This window comes from Anabrus simplex, chromosome 5 (assembly GCF_040414725.1).
Source record: "Anabrus simplex isolate iqAnaSimp1 chromosome 5, ASM4041472v1, whole genome shotgun sequence".
NCBI lineage: Eukaryota > Metazoa > Arthropoda > Insecta > Orthoptera > Tettigoniidae > Anabrus > Anabrus simplex.
Genome location: NC_090269.1, coordinates 97,515,652 through 97,530,770, shown reverse-complemented (window position 1 = coordinate 97,530,770; position 15,119 = coordinate 97,515,652). Strand labels below are relative to the sequence as shown.

At 38.6% G+C, this 15,119-nt stretch overlaps 1 protein-coding gene across 2 annotated transcripts in view; it reads left to right on the top strand.

Moving 5' to 3' along the window:
* LOC136873799 (E3 ubiquitin-protein ligase RNF103) overlaps positions 1-15,119 on the top strand; it is a 151,036-nt gene that overhangs the window by 46,725 nt on the left and 89,192 nt on the right. Inside the window, exons 1-2 of one of the 2 annotated variants that reach the window (XM_067147044.2) lie at positions 7,741-7,804; positions 7,915-8,203. In XM_067147044.2, coding sequence (XP_067003145.1) covers positions 7,969-8,203 — 235 coding nt within the window. In that variant the 5' untranslated portion in view covers positions 7,741-7,804; positions 7,915-7,968. Of the gene's footprint in view, positions 1-7,740; positions 7,805-7,914; positions 8,204-15,119 lie in introns of those variants that run through there. The other variant, XM_067147045.2, reaches the window with a different exon arrangement.

The window sequence follows — 15,119 nt, the reverse complement described above, 5'->3', positions numbered from 1 at the left end:
AGTCCACGTGTTTATAATTGAGGAGCTATCTGACGGTGAGATGGCGGCCCCGGTCTAGAAAGCCAAGAATAACGGTGGAGAGGATTCGTCGTGCTGACCACACTACACCTTGTAATCTGCAGGCCTCCGGGCTGAACAGCCGTCGCTTGGTAGGCGATGGCACTTCGGGGTTGTTACGTCATGGAGTTTGGTTTGCAAAAGTGAACAGAGAAGGAAGCGACAACCCTGCAAGGCTCCATAGCTTCCAGCTAGTTCTTCTGCCCGGCCTCGTGGATTTAGGACAGTAAGAAAACGTACGCCTTAATAAATGCTCCTCATAAAACATTTGTAAAAATACTAACTACATCTATTTATAACAATAATCACAAACGCCTTCATTTCATGTGGCTCAGTTGGTTGTGTCCCTGTCCTTCTGAGTCCGAGTTCGCAGGTTCAAATCCCGGCTTGGATCGGTAACCCTTAAAACGGTGTTGAAATGGCAACAGCTCAGTGTCGTTGGTTTCTGACACGTTAATAAAAATTATACATACGAATATTAGCGTCACAAAACTAACTTTATACTACTATGTTCTGTATCCCAGGCTTGCGAGGAAACTAATTAACAATTTACTTTATGTCACACCGACACAGATAGATCTTACGGTGACGGTGGGATAGGAAAGGCTTAGGAGTGGGAAGGAAGCGGCCGTGGCCTTAATTAAGGTACAGGTCCAGCATTTGCCTGGTGTGAAAATTGGAAACCACTGGAAATCATTTTCAGGGCTGCCGACAGTGGGGTTCGAATCCGCTATCTCCCGGATGCAAGCTCACAGCTGCGTGGCCCTAACCGCATTGGAAACTAATAGGACAAGGTAAACTCTACATAGCATATGTTGTAACGCGTGTTTTTCTTTACCAACTAACAAAATATATATACCCATACGCTTTACATTATATTGTGATACTTAAAATAGTTAAAACTACATAAATTAATAGAATTGAAAATACATTTAAATAAATTACTTACTAAATTAATATTAGAACTAATTAATATTAAAAACTCTTAAAAATGGCCAATCCTCAGGAACGCACACATTCATACTTCAACCATTCAGTCAGCTGTCCTCAGCAGGTAGTCTCGGCAAGTGACCTTAAATCGTGATTTAAAAAAGCTAGCTTCTCTGACCTGAACTGGCAGGGAATGACATAATCTGGCGACAGTCACCACAAATTGTCTATTAATTTTATTTGTGCGGTGCAGTGAAATATAAAGAATGAATCTAGAATGTGTATTTAAGTTGTGAAATGATGATAAAAAAAATTAATTTAGAAGAAATATACATTGGCTGACTTTCAGCTACCACTCTGATCACCATCGTTAAAGTGTGTAGCTGCCGACGTTTATCAGACATCAGCCATGAGACAGCCTGATAGTATGGGGTGATATGAACATCGTGCCCGAAATTGTAAATAAATCGCAGGCAGTAATTCAGTGCTCGTTGAAGTTTAAGTGTTTCTTCTCTCGTCATGTCAACTAAAACAACCTCACAACAATCAAGAATAGGGAGAATGAGTGTCTGTATTCGTTTGGCCTGTAGCTCAAATGGGGATACATCCCTCTGCCGTTTAAGAGGGTGAAGAACTCCAAAAATCTTTTTACGTACCGGTATTTGTTTCGTGTGATCAGACCAATCAGCTGCTTCATTCATCATTACGCCGGGATTTTAAACCGTTTTACTGTAGGGAATAATTCAGTAGGATAGGCGGGATTGCGACATTGTTTGAACAGCTCAGTAATTTTCGTGTTCCAATATTATAATTGTCTGAGTTTTTTTGCAGTTTAGTATAAGAGAGCTTCGTTGTGCATATACAGTACACTGAGTCGTCGGAGGTCCCTGTTAATATCTTGTCTTGCAGTGTCGATATATTTGAAGATCGTGAGCACAGAGGTCGTGTGTGTTATTTCCTGTCACAGATGGTATGTCATTGATAAAAATACAGAAAATTAGGGGCCGTAGAATACTGTCCTGTGGGGCAACACGAAGTTTCATTTTCCATTTAGAGGCCTTGTCGTTTACTGTTAGACGCTGTTAACGGTTACTCAAATAAGAAATACCGAAGATGCATCGCAGCTCGCGGTCGCGGTTTACATCGCGGTCGATGCCTCGATGTCACCTCCTGGTAACACGAACACACAGTTTTAAATGGAACCATTCATGTTAAAGATGCTCTCTTCCATTCACCATCGCGATTTACCAGGAGGTCTAGCGCGATGGCACGAAAGTTTGTATTTCCATCGCTATAGAACTGGGGGCATCGATGTAGCTTGCTCCTGATTGGCTTGTCCGGATTGAGATCACGTGATATATCCCCCCGTTCTACTGTGTCCTTGATCCAGGTGTTCACAGAGTTCGCGTGCGTATTCGTGTGGTATGTATTGATTCCACATTGTTTTATATGTATTGGAACGTCTCAAGGGACATTCTCATGAATGAATGGAATCTGTCCGGGTGGTGTTTCAGTTCTTCAAATAAGTTGTGATATTCTCCCAGTGCCTGGCTTCTTTCATTTATAGGATGAGTATTCCACTGGCGGGCTGACCGATTTGAAAGTATTCGTGTGCTTATGCACAATGAATCACTATCTCCACTGTCACTTGAATATTCTCTATACTTGTAAAAGCTCAGCAATAGAGGATAAATTATCTTTAACTTGAACGCGGAGACCTAAACATTACGTCCACTCACTGTAAACGCATCTCAGAACACTGAAAGGTAATCCTCCCCGGTATGTTCACCCTCCATCGACCGCGACGTAAATCTCGACCGCGACCGCGAGCTGCGATGCATCTTCGGTATGTTCGTACACTTCCAAGTCGAAATTTAGCAGTTCCATTTTTTTATCATAGTCGGAATTACTATAGTGTCAAAGGCGCTACTAAAGTCAAGAAGGATACGTATAGTGAGCAGTCGTTTGTCCATAGCGTTTCTAATGTCTTCAGTAATCTTCAAAAGTGCTGTCGCGGTACTGTGACCCTTCTCAAATCCAGATTGTAAAGGGTACAAAAGAGCATTTTTATTTAGGTATTCCAGAACTTGCTCGTATACTAAACGTTCAAAGTCTTTAGAAAGTGCTGGGAGTGCGGACATAGGACGATAGTCAGAGGGTGATTGTGGGTCTAAACTCTTAGGTACCGATATAATATTGGCTGTTTTCCAGACAGTAGGGAACATTCCGTTTAGTAAACAGTAGTTCAGTATGTGCGTCAGTATATGCGAGATAGGACCCATAATGTTATGTATAAAAGTAATAGGAATATCATCTACACCTGTAGTCTTTGATTTAATCGTGTGCAAAGCCTTTTAACATGATTTTCTGTGACACTGTAAATGGTAGATTGGCTGGAGGAGAGGGCGGTGAGTCGGTGCAATTAATTTGGGTAGGTTGATTATTTATTCTACTAAAGTAATCGTTCGTTTGTCAAGTGGAATATCGGAGTTGTCTGTCTCTGTTGATGTTTTCATATTCCCAGAGCTTTAAGCTAGTCCAGTGCGCGATTAGAATTTAAGTTGTTAGCTAAATTCCAAAAATATATAAATTTTTTAAAATTTCTGACTAACTGCTTTGAGCGACCTTAAGATGCGGTTAGATTCGAATGTGTCATCTAGGGTTTGTTCATAATGTCGAAATAACGAGTCACGGTAGGCCATCATTCTCTTGCCTTCATCATCTAGCCATGGACAAGAAGGACGAGAAACCTGCATTCGACGCGTGTGTGTGTATATCTTTGCCCCATTATTTGTACAAAATGTCACTTCTTTATTGCTTATCACATGGCCATTATTATAATATTACCGTATTTATTCTAATCCAGAATATTGTATCCTTACTCAAACTGTTTATTCTTGCATTCATTTCACTTGTACTCGGAATATGTGAAATGCTGCAGTTGTGTTGGGATGGGAGTAACGGGGGGGGGGGGGGGGGAGGTTGTCGCCCAGGAAGTCCAGACACCCCAGGAGTTTTAACGAATGTACTTTTATTGAGCGTTTTATATATAATGTACCTTAATATTAGCTTACGGAGTCCGACTCATTGGCTGAATGATCAGTGTTGAGGCCTTCAGTTAAGACGGGCCCGGGTTCGATTCTCGGCTGGGTCGGGGATTTTAATCGCGTCTGATTAATTCTTCTGGCTGGGGACTAGGTGTTTATCCCAACATATTCAGACAACATACTACACCACCAACCACCAACGAAACACACAACACTGATTACATCCCTCTATATAGGGTTGGCGTCGGGAAGGACATCCGGCCGTAAAACAGGGCCAAATCCACATGTGCGACACAGTTAGCACCCGCGACCCCACAGATGTGGGAAAAACGGGGGAAGAAGAAGAAGAAGAAAATTACTATTAGCTTCCGGAATCCGCACGAATCCACCACTCTTATTTGGATCCAAGGACACCCATTTCCTTCTTCGGTATTCTACACCACCTAAACTATGGAAGTTTGGACACCTATCAAAATAAAATTCTGGATGAATCCCCCCCCCCCCCAACTGAAATCCTGGATACGCTACTGCTTTGAGTCCAAACAGGATCTGCCTTTCATCGTTGGATTTTTGTTGTCTTACTATCTTTAGATTTCGTTCGTCCGGCGAATATTATCATATTTTGTGAATTTATTGTGGAGATACTGTGTTTATGTACAAATTAATACAATTAGGGAAAACAGGATTTTTTCTGTTTTAATATTATAGGCGGACGTCTACTCATTTTGTATATGTAAAGGAATGTGATCTACTGAAAGAAATAAGCAGCAATGTTAGAAAAAGTATATATTTGTGTTAAACTTCATACAACAAAGATGACAGATGATTAATGCAATTACAAAATACGAGTGAAAAATAAACTCTGGATCTTCGTAGAAATATTTATTGCCTTCGATGACGTCTGTGGGTGGATTAAGTCACCAAGCGCCCTTCAGACATGTGTATTATTTGTTCATTTGTTCGTGTTTCTGTATATCGCGGTAGGTAATTGTGACTGTTTATTGAGTTTTGTTGTTATTTCTTCATTTTAATCTCAGTGATAAATTAGTGTTGTTACCGCCGCCCTTCCCCCCCCCCCCGGAGGTATTGAAGCAGTATCCAATAGAATCTGATCCTATCGTACTTTCACATTATACATACAGTATTAATGCCTACTTATGTACTTTTTCGAACGTACTGCGCCCATTGTTCGAGCTGTGTCGGAGCTATATGAAAGTAGTTGGATGGTGTTTCGAGACCTGTAGTGGCTGTCCCCGGTCGTCAATCAATAATGTTTCATGCTATTTCTAAGGTTGTTTTTGTTATGTAAATGTAAATACTCTGTAATCTGTTCTTGTACCTCTGCAACTCTGTGTTATGTATATATACTGTAAATACTCTGTGATCAATTCCTGTACGTCCGCAACTTTTGTGTTATGTAATTGTAAATAATCTGAAATCTATTCTTGTACTTCAGCAACTCTTATGTAAATGAAAATACTCCATAATCCATTCTTGTACCTTTGCAACTTTCATGTTACGTAAATGTAAATACAGTCAGAAATAATTCTCTGTAATCCTCATATTGATGATGTACATATTTTATATATTGTATGTGTTTATATGTTCAACCATTTACTAATTATCTTATATACACAAACTATATTTTGATGTGTAAGTGCCCGCCAGTATGTAATGTCCTGTACAATTCCTATTTATGAGCCTGCAGGCTCGTTGGAATTAATTGAAATAAATGAATGAATAAGAATGAATTGGGGTGAAAAATAACTCACAAGGCGCCCGAAGTGGGAAGGTTACATTTTTCCTTGCGTTCTTGGTACCGTACCAACGTGAAAATCTAGTACCTTCTCTTTACTCTCCTCCTTTTATTCTGGATAGCACTCTAACCTGTTTCCCTTTCTACCACACACTTTTCCCACATGCCAAACGCTGGTGTCCACCATAACTAAAACTCCACGCCACCCACCTCATTTGATCCTCTCACCTCCTGGTCTCCACTGTCCCCCTTCTTTGCTCCCTCCAGTTACCATGTTCTACCTCCCTTTTCGTAACGTCTACTCTACATTCCCCCTTCCCATTTTTCATTTCCTCCTCCGCAACAGTTCCCTGTTCCTCATCTTCCCTCTGTTGCTCTAATTACTATGATTCATACAGATATCTTGCCCATACCTGTCCTGACCAGTCCCTGAATAAAACCGTTTGCTCTCAGTTCCCTCCCTCTTAAAACATTTGCTCACCTGTCGTCTACAACTTCCCTTTTTCCTACCCATCCCTCTTGTACGCCTGCCGTATCCAGTACAGCATTTTAGGAAGACCTGCCTTCCTTCCTGTTCTCCACGAGAATCCTAATCATCCACTATAACTCCCCAATTCCACCCTCATATGGTACTCTTTCAGTACCGCTCATACCCACAGTCCGCACACCTGCATTCCTCTACCATTCTTTACGGAAAAGGGAAATAACGAATTCTGTGAAGAATGACTCAAAGAAAAAACTATCACCCGACAATAAAGTAAGCGATATTCTAATTAATAAAGTAACTAGGTACTGACACTACAATACTACTTAGGATTATTATTATTATTATTATTATTAATATTATTAATATTATTATTATTATTATTATTATTATTATTATTATTATTATTATTATTATTATTATTATTATTATTATTATTATTATTATTATTATTATCAATCTGCGTGGATGTACGGCTTACCCCTATATCAACTGTAGATTCAAAATTACCTGTACCTATATTATTGAATGTTGAACAACTTGGTGACGCATTTTGAAATTCATAAGCAGCTTCAACTCTTTTGCTTTTGTTGGGTGTGTGTGGTGTGGTTTTTTGGTAATTTTTCTTCGGGAACTCCTGGTACTAGACATGTTGCAACTGGGGTAGTAAGGGAACACTGATTGTACAGAACTTTTTTTTTTGTCTCATTATTTTGCCTACAGGTGTATTATCATCGTCTTGTAAATGCAGGCTACAGACGTAAAATTATTGTTTCGGGGTAAGTTATTGTGAAAAAGAAACGCTTTTAGCTATTTATTACAGTTGTGATTGTCTGCAGAAAATTCCTGGATTCATAGTGTCCTTTTGGTTTTTCTGTTCGAATTGCATAAAGGCACTCGACAATATCACATACCTATTCGAAAATTTGTAACACAATTTAAAATACCACATGATACAACACAACGACTTAGCGCATACCGGTAACTATCAGTTTTCAATAAGAAACATCTTATTATGAACCCATTAGCAACACTATCAACAACAAAATAATACATCTTAAACTGGGAATACGATACTTATAAGTTACAACATTATTATTACTCGCGAAACTTTTAGTGATGCTTTTTGTACATACCTTGGACTTACTTTGTCTATTAAATTTGGATGCTATTTTTCAACATGACGTTTGTCATATTCAACGAGCTAGAAAGAGGACTCTTTTTCTAGCTCGTTGGTCATATTATGGCTCATGCAACTCGGTGCAATATTGTGCATACATTTGTGAGTTTCGCCACCGAGAATGTGAAGCAGCCTCCGTTATGCGTATTAACCAGTCACTCAGACTGTGAATCACTGTGTTGTTAATATTGTAAAGGCAAATGTATGATGTCGCAATAAGGATTGATCTGATTTTTCTGTTAACTTTAAATTTCCCGCAGGTCAGCTGCAAGTGTAGCACGTGACCTGGTAACGCAATCGAAGGGAGGCTCAGCTGGAGCCCGTCACTTTCTATAAAATTTATGTCAACAGTGAGTTTTGTTTGTATATTTGTAGCATTAAGATCCTTATACTGTTTACGCTTTGCGTGTAGTTCGTAACGAAATGTCATTGACTCATTGAGTTTGTGTCTTTGTTGCAGGTATCATGGACTTCTAAGGTCGCCCGTTTCATTTACATATGACACTGGACGAAAATGAGATCTTTATGGATTCAAATTGTGCTCCTTATAATATACCTATTTCTTGTGTTTTTCGTCTCTCGCTTGTTGGATATGGTGTTATGGTACCACAATGCAATACCATCAACACAGATAGTAGATCCACTGTTGCTCAGTGTTCGGCAGTTGAAACAACTTCTAGAGAACAGGGGTGTTAGTTACACTGGTTATGTGGAGAAAAGGGAGCTTGCTCAGCTGGTTGAAGCATCAGGTCTGTAAAATTCATTGATTTTGTACAGCATGAGATCTTGTTGCAAGAACAAGTTGTATACATGAGATCAATGCTAGAAATGTTATAATACATCAAAGTACAGTACATAGTCTCATTGGCATATAGTACGCGAACCTTTTCTTGAGCCCAAGTTCCCACTCAGCACTATGGAGTTCAGGGCTCAAGAAAAGGTTTGCGTACTATACTTTCACCAGACAGATAATATATATTATGTGAAGGGATCGTTGTGTACCCAGGTGTAATTTTACATGAATCATGGACTTCATTAGTATGGAATTATGGATCTGAAATTGTATCTAGACTCATTTCAGATCTTTTTTCCTAATATCATATATGTAGAAAATAGTGGTAAGGCCTATATTAAAACTGTCAGCTGGGACCAATCTCAGTGACAAAGTCTATTTGACCACATATATTCTGATGTGAATGTCTGTCAATCTGTAAAGTGAGTTATTTTTACCATACTCTTCCCGCTCTTCCCTACAATTAATCTGCTGGCCTAGTGATTTAGCATTTCCTCAATCTGTGTTAAGAGTTACTCAACTTAAAGGAACGATGAGAATGCCTGTGGTGCTGGTAAATAATCTACATGTCATTTCTTGGGAAGTGTCTGAAATAATTTTAGTGTTTATAGAATTAGATTCATACTTACATTTTCATTATACACTCATCGTCGTCATTGTCGGTTTCTCTTCTCCAGCTCCAGCTAAGTTGGGATATTAATGGCAGCTTTCCATTTTCCTCTGTCCAACTACCATTGCTGCTTCTTAACTGTGTTCCAATCCAGGTTCCTTATTATTAAAATGCTGTTCTTGATAGAGTCTAATCGCCTTAGTTTGGGTCTACTTCTTGTTCTTCCTTTGGTCTTAGCCTCCATTGTTTCCTTCATTATCCATGCCTGATTCATCCTCTCAAGATTTCCAAACCATGTAAATTTATATTTCTCCATTCTGTCAGAAAGCTTTAATACTCCAATTTCCTTCCAGACATCCTCATTTCTTATCCTGTCCTTTCCTGTCATACTTGAAACTTTCATCTCACTGGCGTGCATTTTACTCTCCTGTCTTTTGTCAGCATTCAGGTCTCTGCTGCATCTGTCTGTATGGATCAATAATCCGATCTTATGCATCTCCTCTACACTTTCTTCTTCCATATCAGGTTCCTGACACTCTTAGTTAGATGCATTTCCCTGTTTTATCTTCTTATTTATATCCATGCAAGCCCTTCAATCTGCATCAATTCACTTCCCAAGTACTTGACATTTTCCACTGTTACAAGGTCTTGTCCCATTTTCTTAATGGGACTTTTCTCCAGGCTTATTTCAATTACATAATTACCAGTGTAACGGTACTCACTCTACATGTCCAGTTGACCTTGTACTTCCTCTCCATTTGCTCCCCACACCTGAATGTCATCTGCAAGTAACTCCCTGTCCCTTTCATTATAGGCTATTAGAAAATAATTTTAATGACCACGTACTAGTCTGTTTTTTCTTTTTCTCAGAATGTGAAAATAAAACCATGTTTTATTAACAGCCATTGTAGAGTAGTTTTTTCACAAGGAAAGCCACACACACTTTTCAGATGTTTTAACAGTTCCTGTACAGTTGGTGACTTACCGTTAGTATAAGTAATAATAATAATAATAATAATAATAATAATAATATTGGCCTTGTCCCACTAACTATTTTACGTTTTTTTGGAGACGCTGAGCTGCCGAAATTTAGTCCTACAGGAGGTCTTTTACATGTCAGTAAATCTGCTGACACAAGGCTGACATATTTCAGCACTTTCAAATACCACCGAACTGAGCCAGGATCGAACCTGCCAAGCTGGGGTCAGAAAGCCAGCACCTTAATCATCTGAGCCACTCAGCCTGACTTTTACCTTTAGTAAAGAATTTATATACCTCGTGTCTTACCAAGTTACAGCAAAAATCATTGATTTTTAAAAAATTTAACCCTATTATATCCACACTCTTTTGGAGTTGTAGGACCTCTTTGTATGATTTTCTTAATAGTTAAGTTATCCTGTCAAGTTTCAAAATTGTAGCTGTCTCCAAAATATAACCCTTGCCTGTGCCGTTCTTTGTAATGTATTTGTATGTGTTACATACTGGCTGTTGACTTTGATTACTTAAAATTTTAGTCACCTTTCTTTTCTTCGCATACTACTATTGCTACTCGGTTGAGTATCACTCGCAAGCACAGAAAAACTGCTACTCGGTCGAGTATCACTGCTACTGGTGCTTGGCTGAGGATCGTTTGCGTGCACTGGTAGATTCTATTCAGTATTTTCTGGTACATTAATTTCCAGGTTTGATTCGCCTAGCCTCCACATCGCTGCATGAAGCTAACTGAAAAACAATACACTTAATAATATTAATTAATGAAGTAAATATTACAAGACTTTTATCCAGCGAACAAAGCACCTGCGAATTATCTTGAGCTGAAAAGATAGACTAACATCTATTGTAATAAAAGGTGTATTGGCAACATAGCTGTGAGGATTTCTGTTGAGGGATGGGAACTTCCGTTGTAAAATCCACTACCATCGTAAATCATCCCCTGCTGTGTAAGTGAGGGGCAGGGAGATCAAATATATGCTGAACTGTTTTATAAGTTTAGCTGGTGGGTATACGTTGGCCTTTTCAACTTTGCCTATAACCACCCCGTCCCATTGAGCTTAGTAGAAGGAAGTCAGTTAAGATAAGAAGAGATAAATTGGTCAATACTGCAATGGCAGTCATGATTGGTGTGTTACCAGGCGAGTTGGCCATGCGGTTAGGTGCGCGCAGCTGTGAGCTTGCATCCGGGAGATAGTGGGTTTGAACCCCACTATCCAATCTTCGCCATAATACCTATCTGTGTGTTTTGAGACTTCCTTTTGTCACGTACAGTATCCGTATCATTCGGTATCAATAATTTTGTCACAAATGGTAACTTGACCATCGTATCAGTAATTTTGACACTGACAGTATTAAGATCACTGTGGAACCTTCTCAAACTTTAACCTGTCACTAACAGTGCTTTCTGTTAGACCATAATGTAACAGCTGCTATCATTTATTTTGTTACAAACTGTAACCTAATCCTCCATATCAGTAATTTTGATGTTGACGATAATAAAGTATTAAGGTCGCATGACCTAACCAGACTCTAACCTAACCCTGTCACTACTAGTGCTTTCTGGTAAACCATCAGCTAACCAGTAACTAACAGTAACTGTTGGGGGGGTCATAAGGTGGGCCTGTGTCTTTCCTGGATGCATCATGACTTAGTGATGTTTCTCCCTACCACATTTAGGTATTGTAGCCTAATGAACAAGAAATTGAACTGAACATCGAATGAGCACCTGCAAGAAAGATAACTAATCCCTCTATTCATTGAAATGCTATGCAAATACTTTGCCAGTACGCCGTAAAATATAACTTGTGCACTCTCTTATCTTACCTATTCTTGACTTCTTAGATACTTCAAGATGATATTAGATTCTTATATAAGAAGAAATATTTTCTTAATAACAGATTATGTGAGACTCCTCTCAAGATAACTAACCTTCTTTCTTATGCTCATTGGAATATTTTTTTTCAGTCTTATGTCGATTATAGAGTACAATCCAAATTATCAGAAAAACATCAGATTCTAGAGAAAAAGTTAAAATTCCAAAAAGAATCCACTACAATTCCTGCCAAAAGAACACACACTCCCTCTGACAGTCTTGCTCAGTTTCACTCCCCTGTTATCAATCTCTCTAAAGTGACATTAAATGATACTGAGACATCCATATTGAGCAAGGGTCCGAAACACAACTGGCCCTCCTCCAACCTTCTCAATGGCGTCAGCACCACTACGGTGGAAGCCGAGTTAGCCATTAGTAATATGCCGGAAAATAAGCAAGAAGAAATGAGATTTGAAGCTGAAAATAAACTGAATATCATCTTCAACTCTATATCTGACAGAAACCCTTCCATCCCTATAATCAATGCCAATAGTAATAATATATGCCAAACTAAACTCACATCACAAAAACAAATATTAGATTTTAAGAAGAAAATCCCTGACAATGATCTTATCATAACAAAAGCCGATAAAGGCAACTCCACTGTTATTATGAATAAGTCAGATTACATAGAAAAAAAACTAAACAATTCTTCACAGACAGCTCATTTTCTATAATCAAAAAAGACCCTACACTAAAAATTTAGAATCAACATGAACAAACACTAAAAAAAATGCATCATATCTATTAACTGACAAAGAAAGAAATAATTTATTTAATATGAATCCAGGCCTGCCACGTGTCAAAGCACTTCCCAAAATACATAAAACTGATGTTCCTATCTGACCCATCATTAATTACAGACCCAGTCCTTTATATAAAATTTCACAGTTCATCCAACCATTTTCTTATCTGGTAATTCCATTAAGAAGAGTAATGAATTGGTTGAAAAACTAAATCATGTTACTATTCAACCCAACTATTCTCTCTGTTCCTTCGATATTATTAACATGTACCCAGACATCCCGATTTCAAAAATTTGTCCCATTATTCACAACAATTTAAATAAATACAGTGGTCTGAGAAATTCAAGATTTCATCTCTATTCTGAAAATGGTTTTGAATAACAGTTATATCACATTTGACAAAACCATTTATCAGCTGAATGGGCTAGCCATGGGGTCGCCAGCATCAGGCATCCTAGCTGAAATCTATCTGGATCATTTAGAACACACCAAAATTAATAACATAAATATCATCTGCATAGATATATAGACGTACCTTTTCTGATGATATTGCTTGAACTACGTCAGCTGTTGCTGCAATGAAGAGCAGAGGGCTCAGTGGATCTCCTTGGAGTACCCCGTTTGTTTGATTAATTGGTCGTGAGATATTTATATCGTCACTGATGATTATGCAGTTGTCGTGAAGTATGTTTTGAATAATTCGCAATAGATAGTTCCCTCTACCAACCAGTTGCTGTAGTTTCTCTATTATTAATTTCCGACTGATTGAATTGAAAGCTTTCATGTAACCTATAAATATTGCATGTAGTTTTCGTCCTGGATTTGAAGAGGTAGTCTGTATGTCGTTGAGTAGGCAGGTAATGGCTTGGATTGTGCTTCTATTTTTCCTGAAACCGAACTGTTCCTCAGGTAATTTCAGGTCTATTATGTTTGTAAGCCTCTTGCATAGTAATTTAGTCAGTAACTTAAACGTGCATTCCAGATCAATTTAATATCAACAGCAGTTACAACATCCAGCTGGCAATCTCAATTTTCCCTGGATTTATGTAAAGCTTTCTTGGACTCCGGAATTCTGTTCTGGAAACTGGAAAATCAGTCCCTCAGGACGTTTCTGCAGAAGTACACTAAAGAAGAAGTTCCATCAGAATCCACATTAAGAAAAACGTATTTGAATATCTCCTTTAAAGAGACCCTGCAGAGGATTCAAAGTAGAGTTGCAGAAAAGATCTGGATCTCCATTGATGAAACTACGGAAGCAGTGGGACGTTACACGGCCAACGTCATCATTGGAACTATGGAAGCAAAGCGAACTGACCTATCATCAGTATTTCTTTTGACGACAGAAGAGATGGAGGGAACAAATGGTTCCACAGTGGCACAGTTGTTCACAAATTCATTAATGTTACTCTGGCCGGATGGAATACGGCATGATGATGTCCTACTTTTTGTCACAGATGCAGCACCTTACATGAAAAAAACAGCTACAGCCTTGAAAGTTCTCTTTCCTAAAATGCTCCACCTCACATGTCTAGCCCATGGACTGCACAGAATCGCTGAAGAGATAAGAAGTTTGTATCCTCACGCGGATAAGTTAGATTCGAATACCAAGAAAACCTTCCTAAAATCACCCTCCAGAATTCAGGTTTTCAAGGACGTGGCACCAGAGCTCCCTTTACCTCCACAGCCAGTTCTCACGAGATGGGGAACCTGGATCTCGGCAGTCATATATTACAGCAACAATTTGGACAAGATACGTGAGGTACTTCATGCCGTATCAGTAGACGAAGTTGTTTCAATTCGCGAGGTAAAAAAGTTGTTGGACCTTGAAGAGCTCAGCAATGATCTGGCATTTATAACAGCACATTATAGTGTGATACCGGAAGCAATCTTGGAGTTGGAGAAAAGAGATGAATCGTTGGTATCATCTATAGCGATCTTCGAAGATGCAGTAAATCAACTGCTGCAAGCACCAGGAGGAAAAGGAAGCAGTGTTAGTGAAAATTGTAAACATGTTCTGAGTGATAATGTGGACATTGAAAAAATGAAGAACATTCCTGATGTTCTGAAAGGTGAAAATTCTGTTTTAACTGGCATGTGTCCTTCCGAAATAGCTTGTTTCAAATTTGCGCCAATCACTTCAGTGGAAGTAGAACGTTCCTTTTCCATGATGAAAAACATTCTTTCTGACAAGCGTCTGTCTATGACAGTTGATACTTTGAAAAAGCACGTTGTTGTTGCTTGTAACGAAGGAAAGTAAGAGTAAGTACGCTAATTATGTGATAAATTGATAATAAAGAAATGAATGAGTATTTAAAATACATATTTTTCATTAATAATGAGTGAGATTCCTCTTTGCTTTCACTTCTAATAAATGCCTATTTTAATTACAGTACTGCCTATTTTTAGCAAAAATAATTGCATAACCTCCGGGCTCTAGTAATAATAATAATAATAATAATAATAATAATAATAATAATAATAATAATGCAACTTATGTCTGTTAAACAGGTAGGAGCTTCCATACAAGATACTTAGAGCATGTTAACGCCCTGAAATATAACAGACTGAGCTCAATAGCTGTCGCTTAAGTGCGGCCAGTATCCAGTATTTGGGAGATAGCGGGTTTGAACCCCACTGTCGGCAGCCCTGA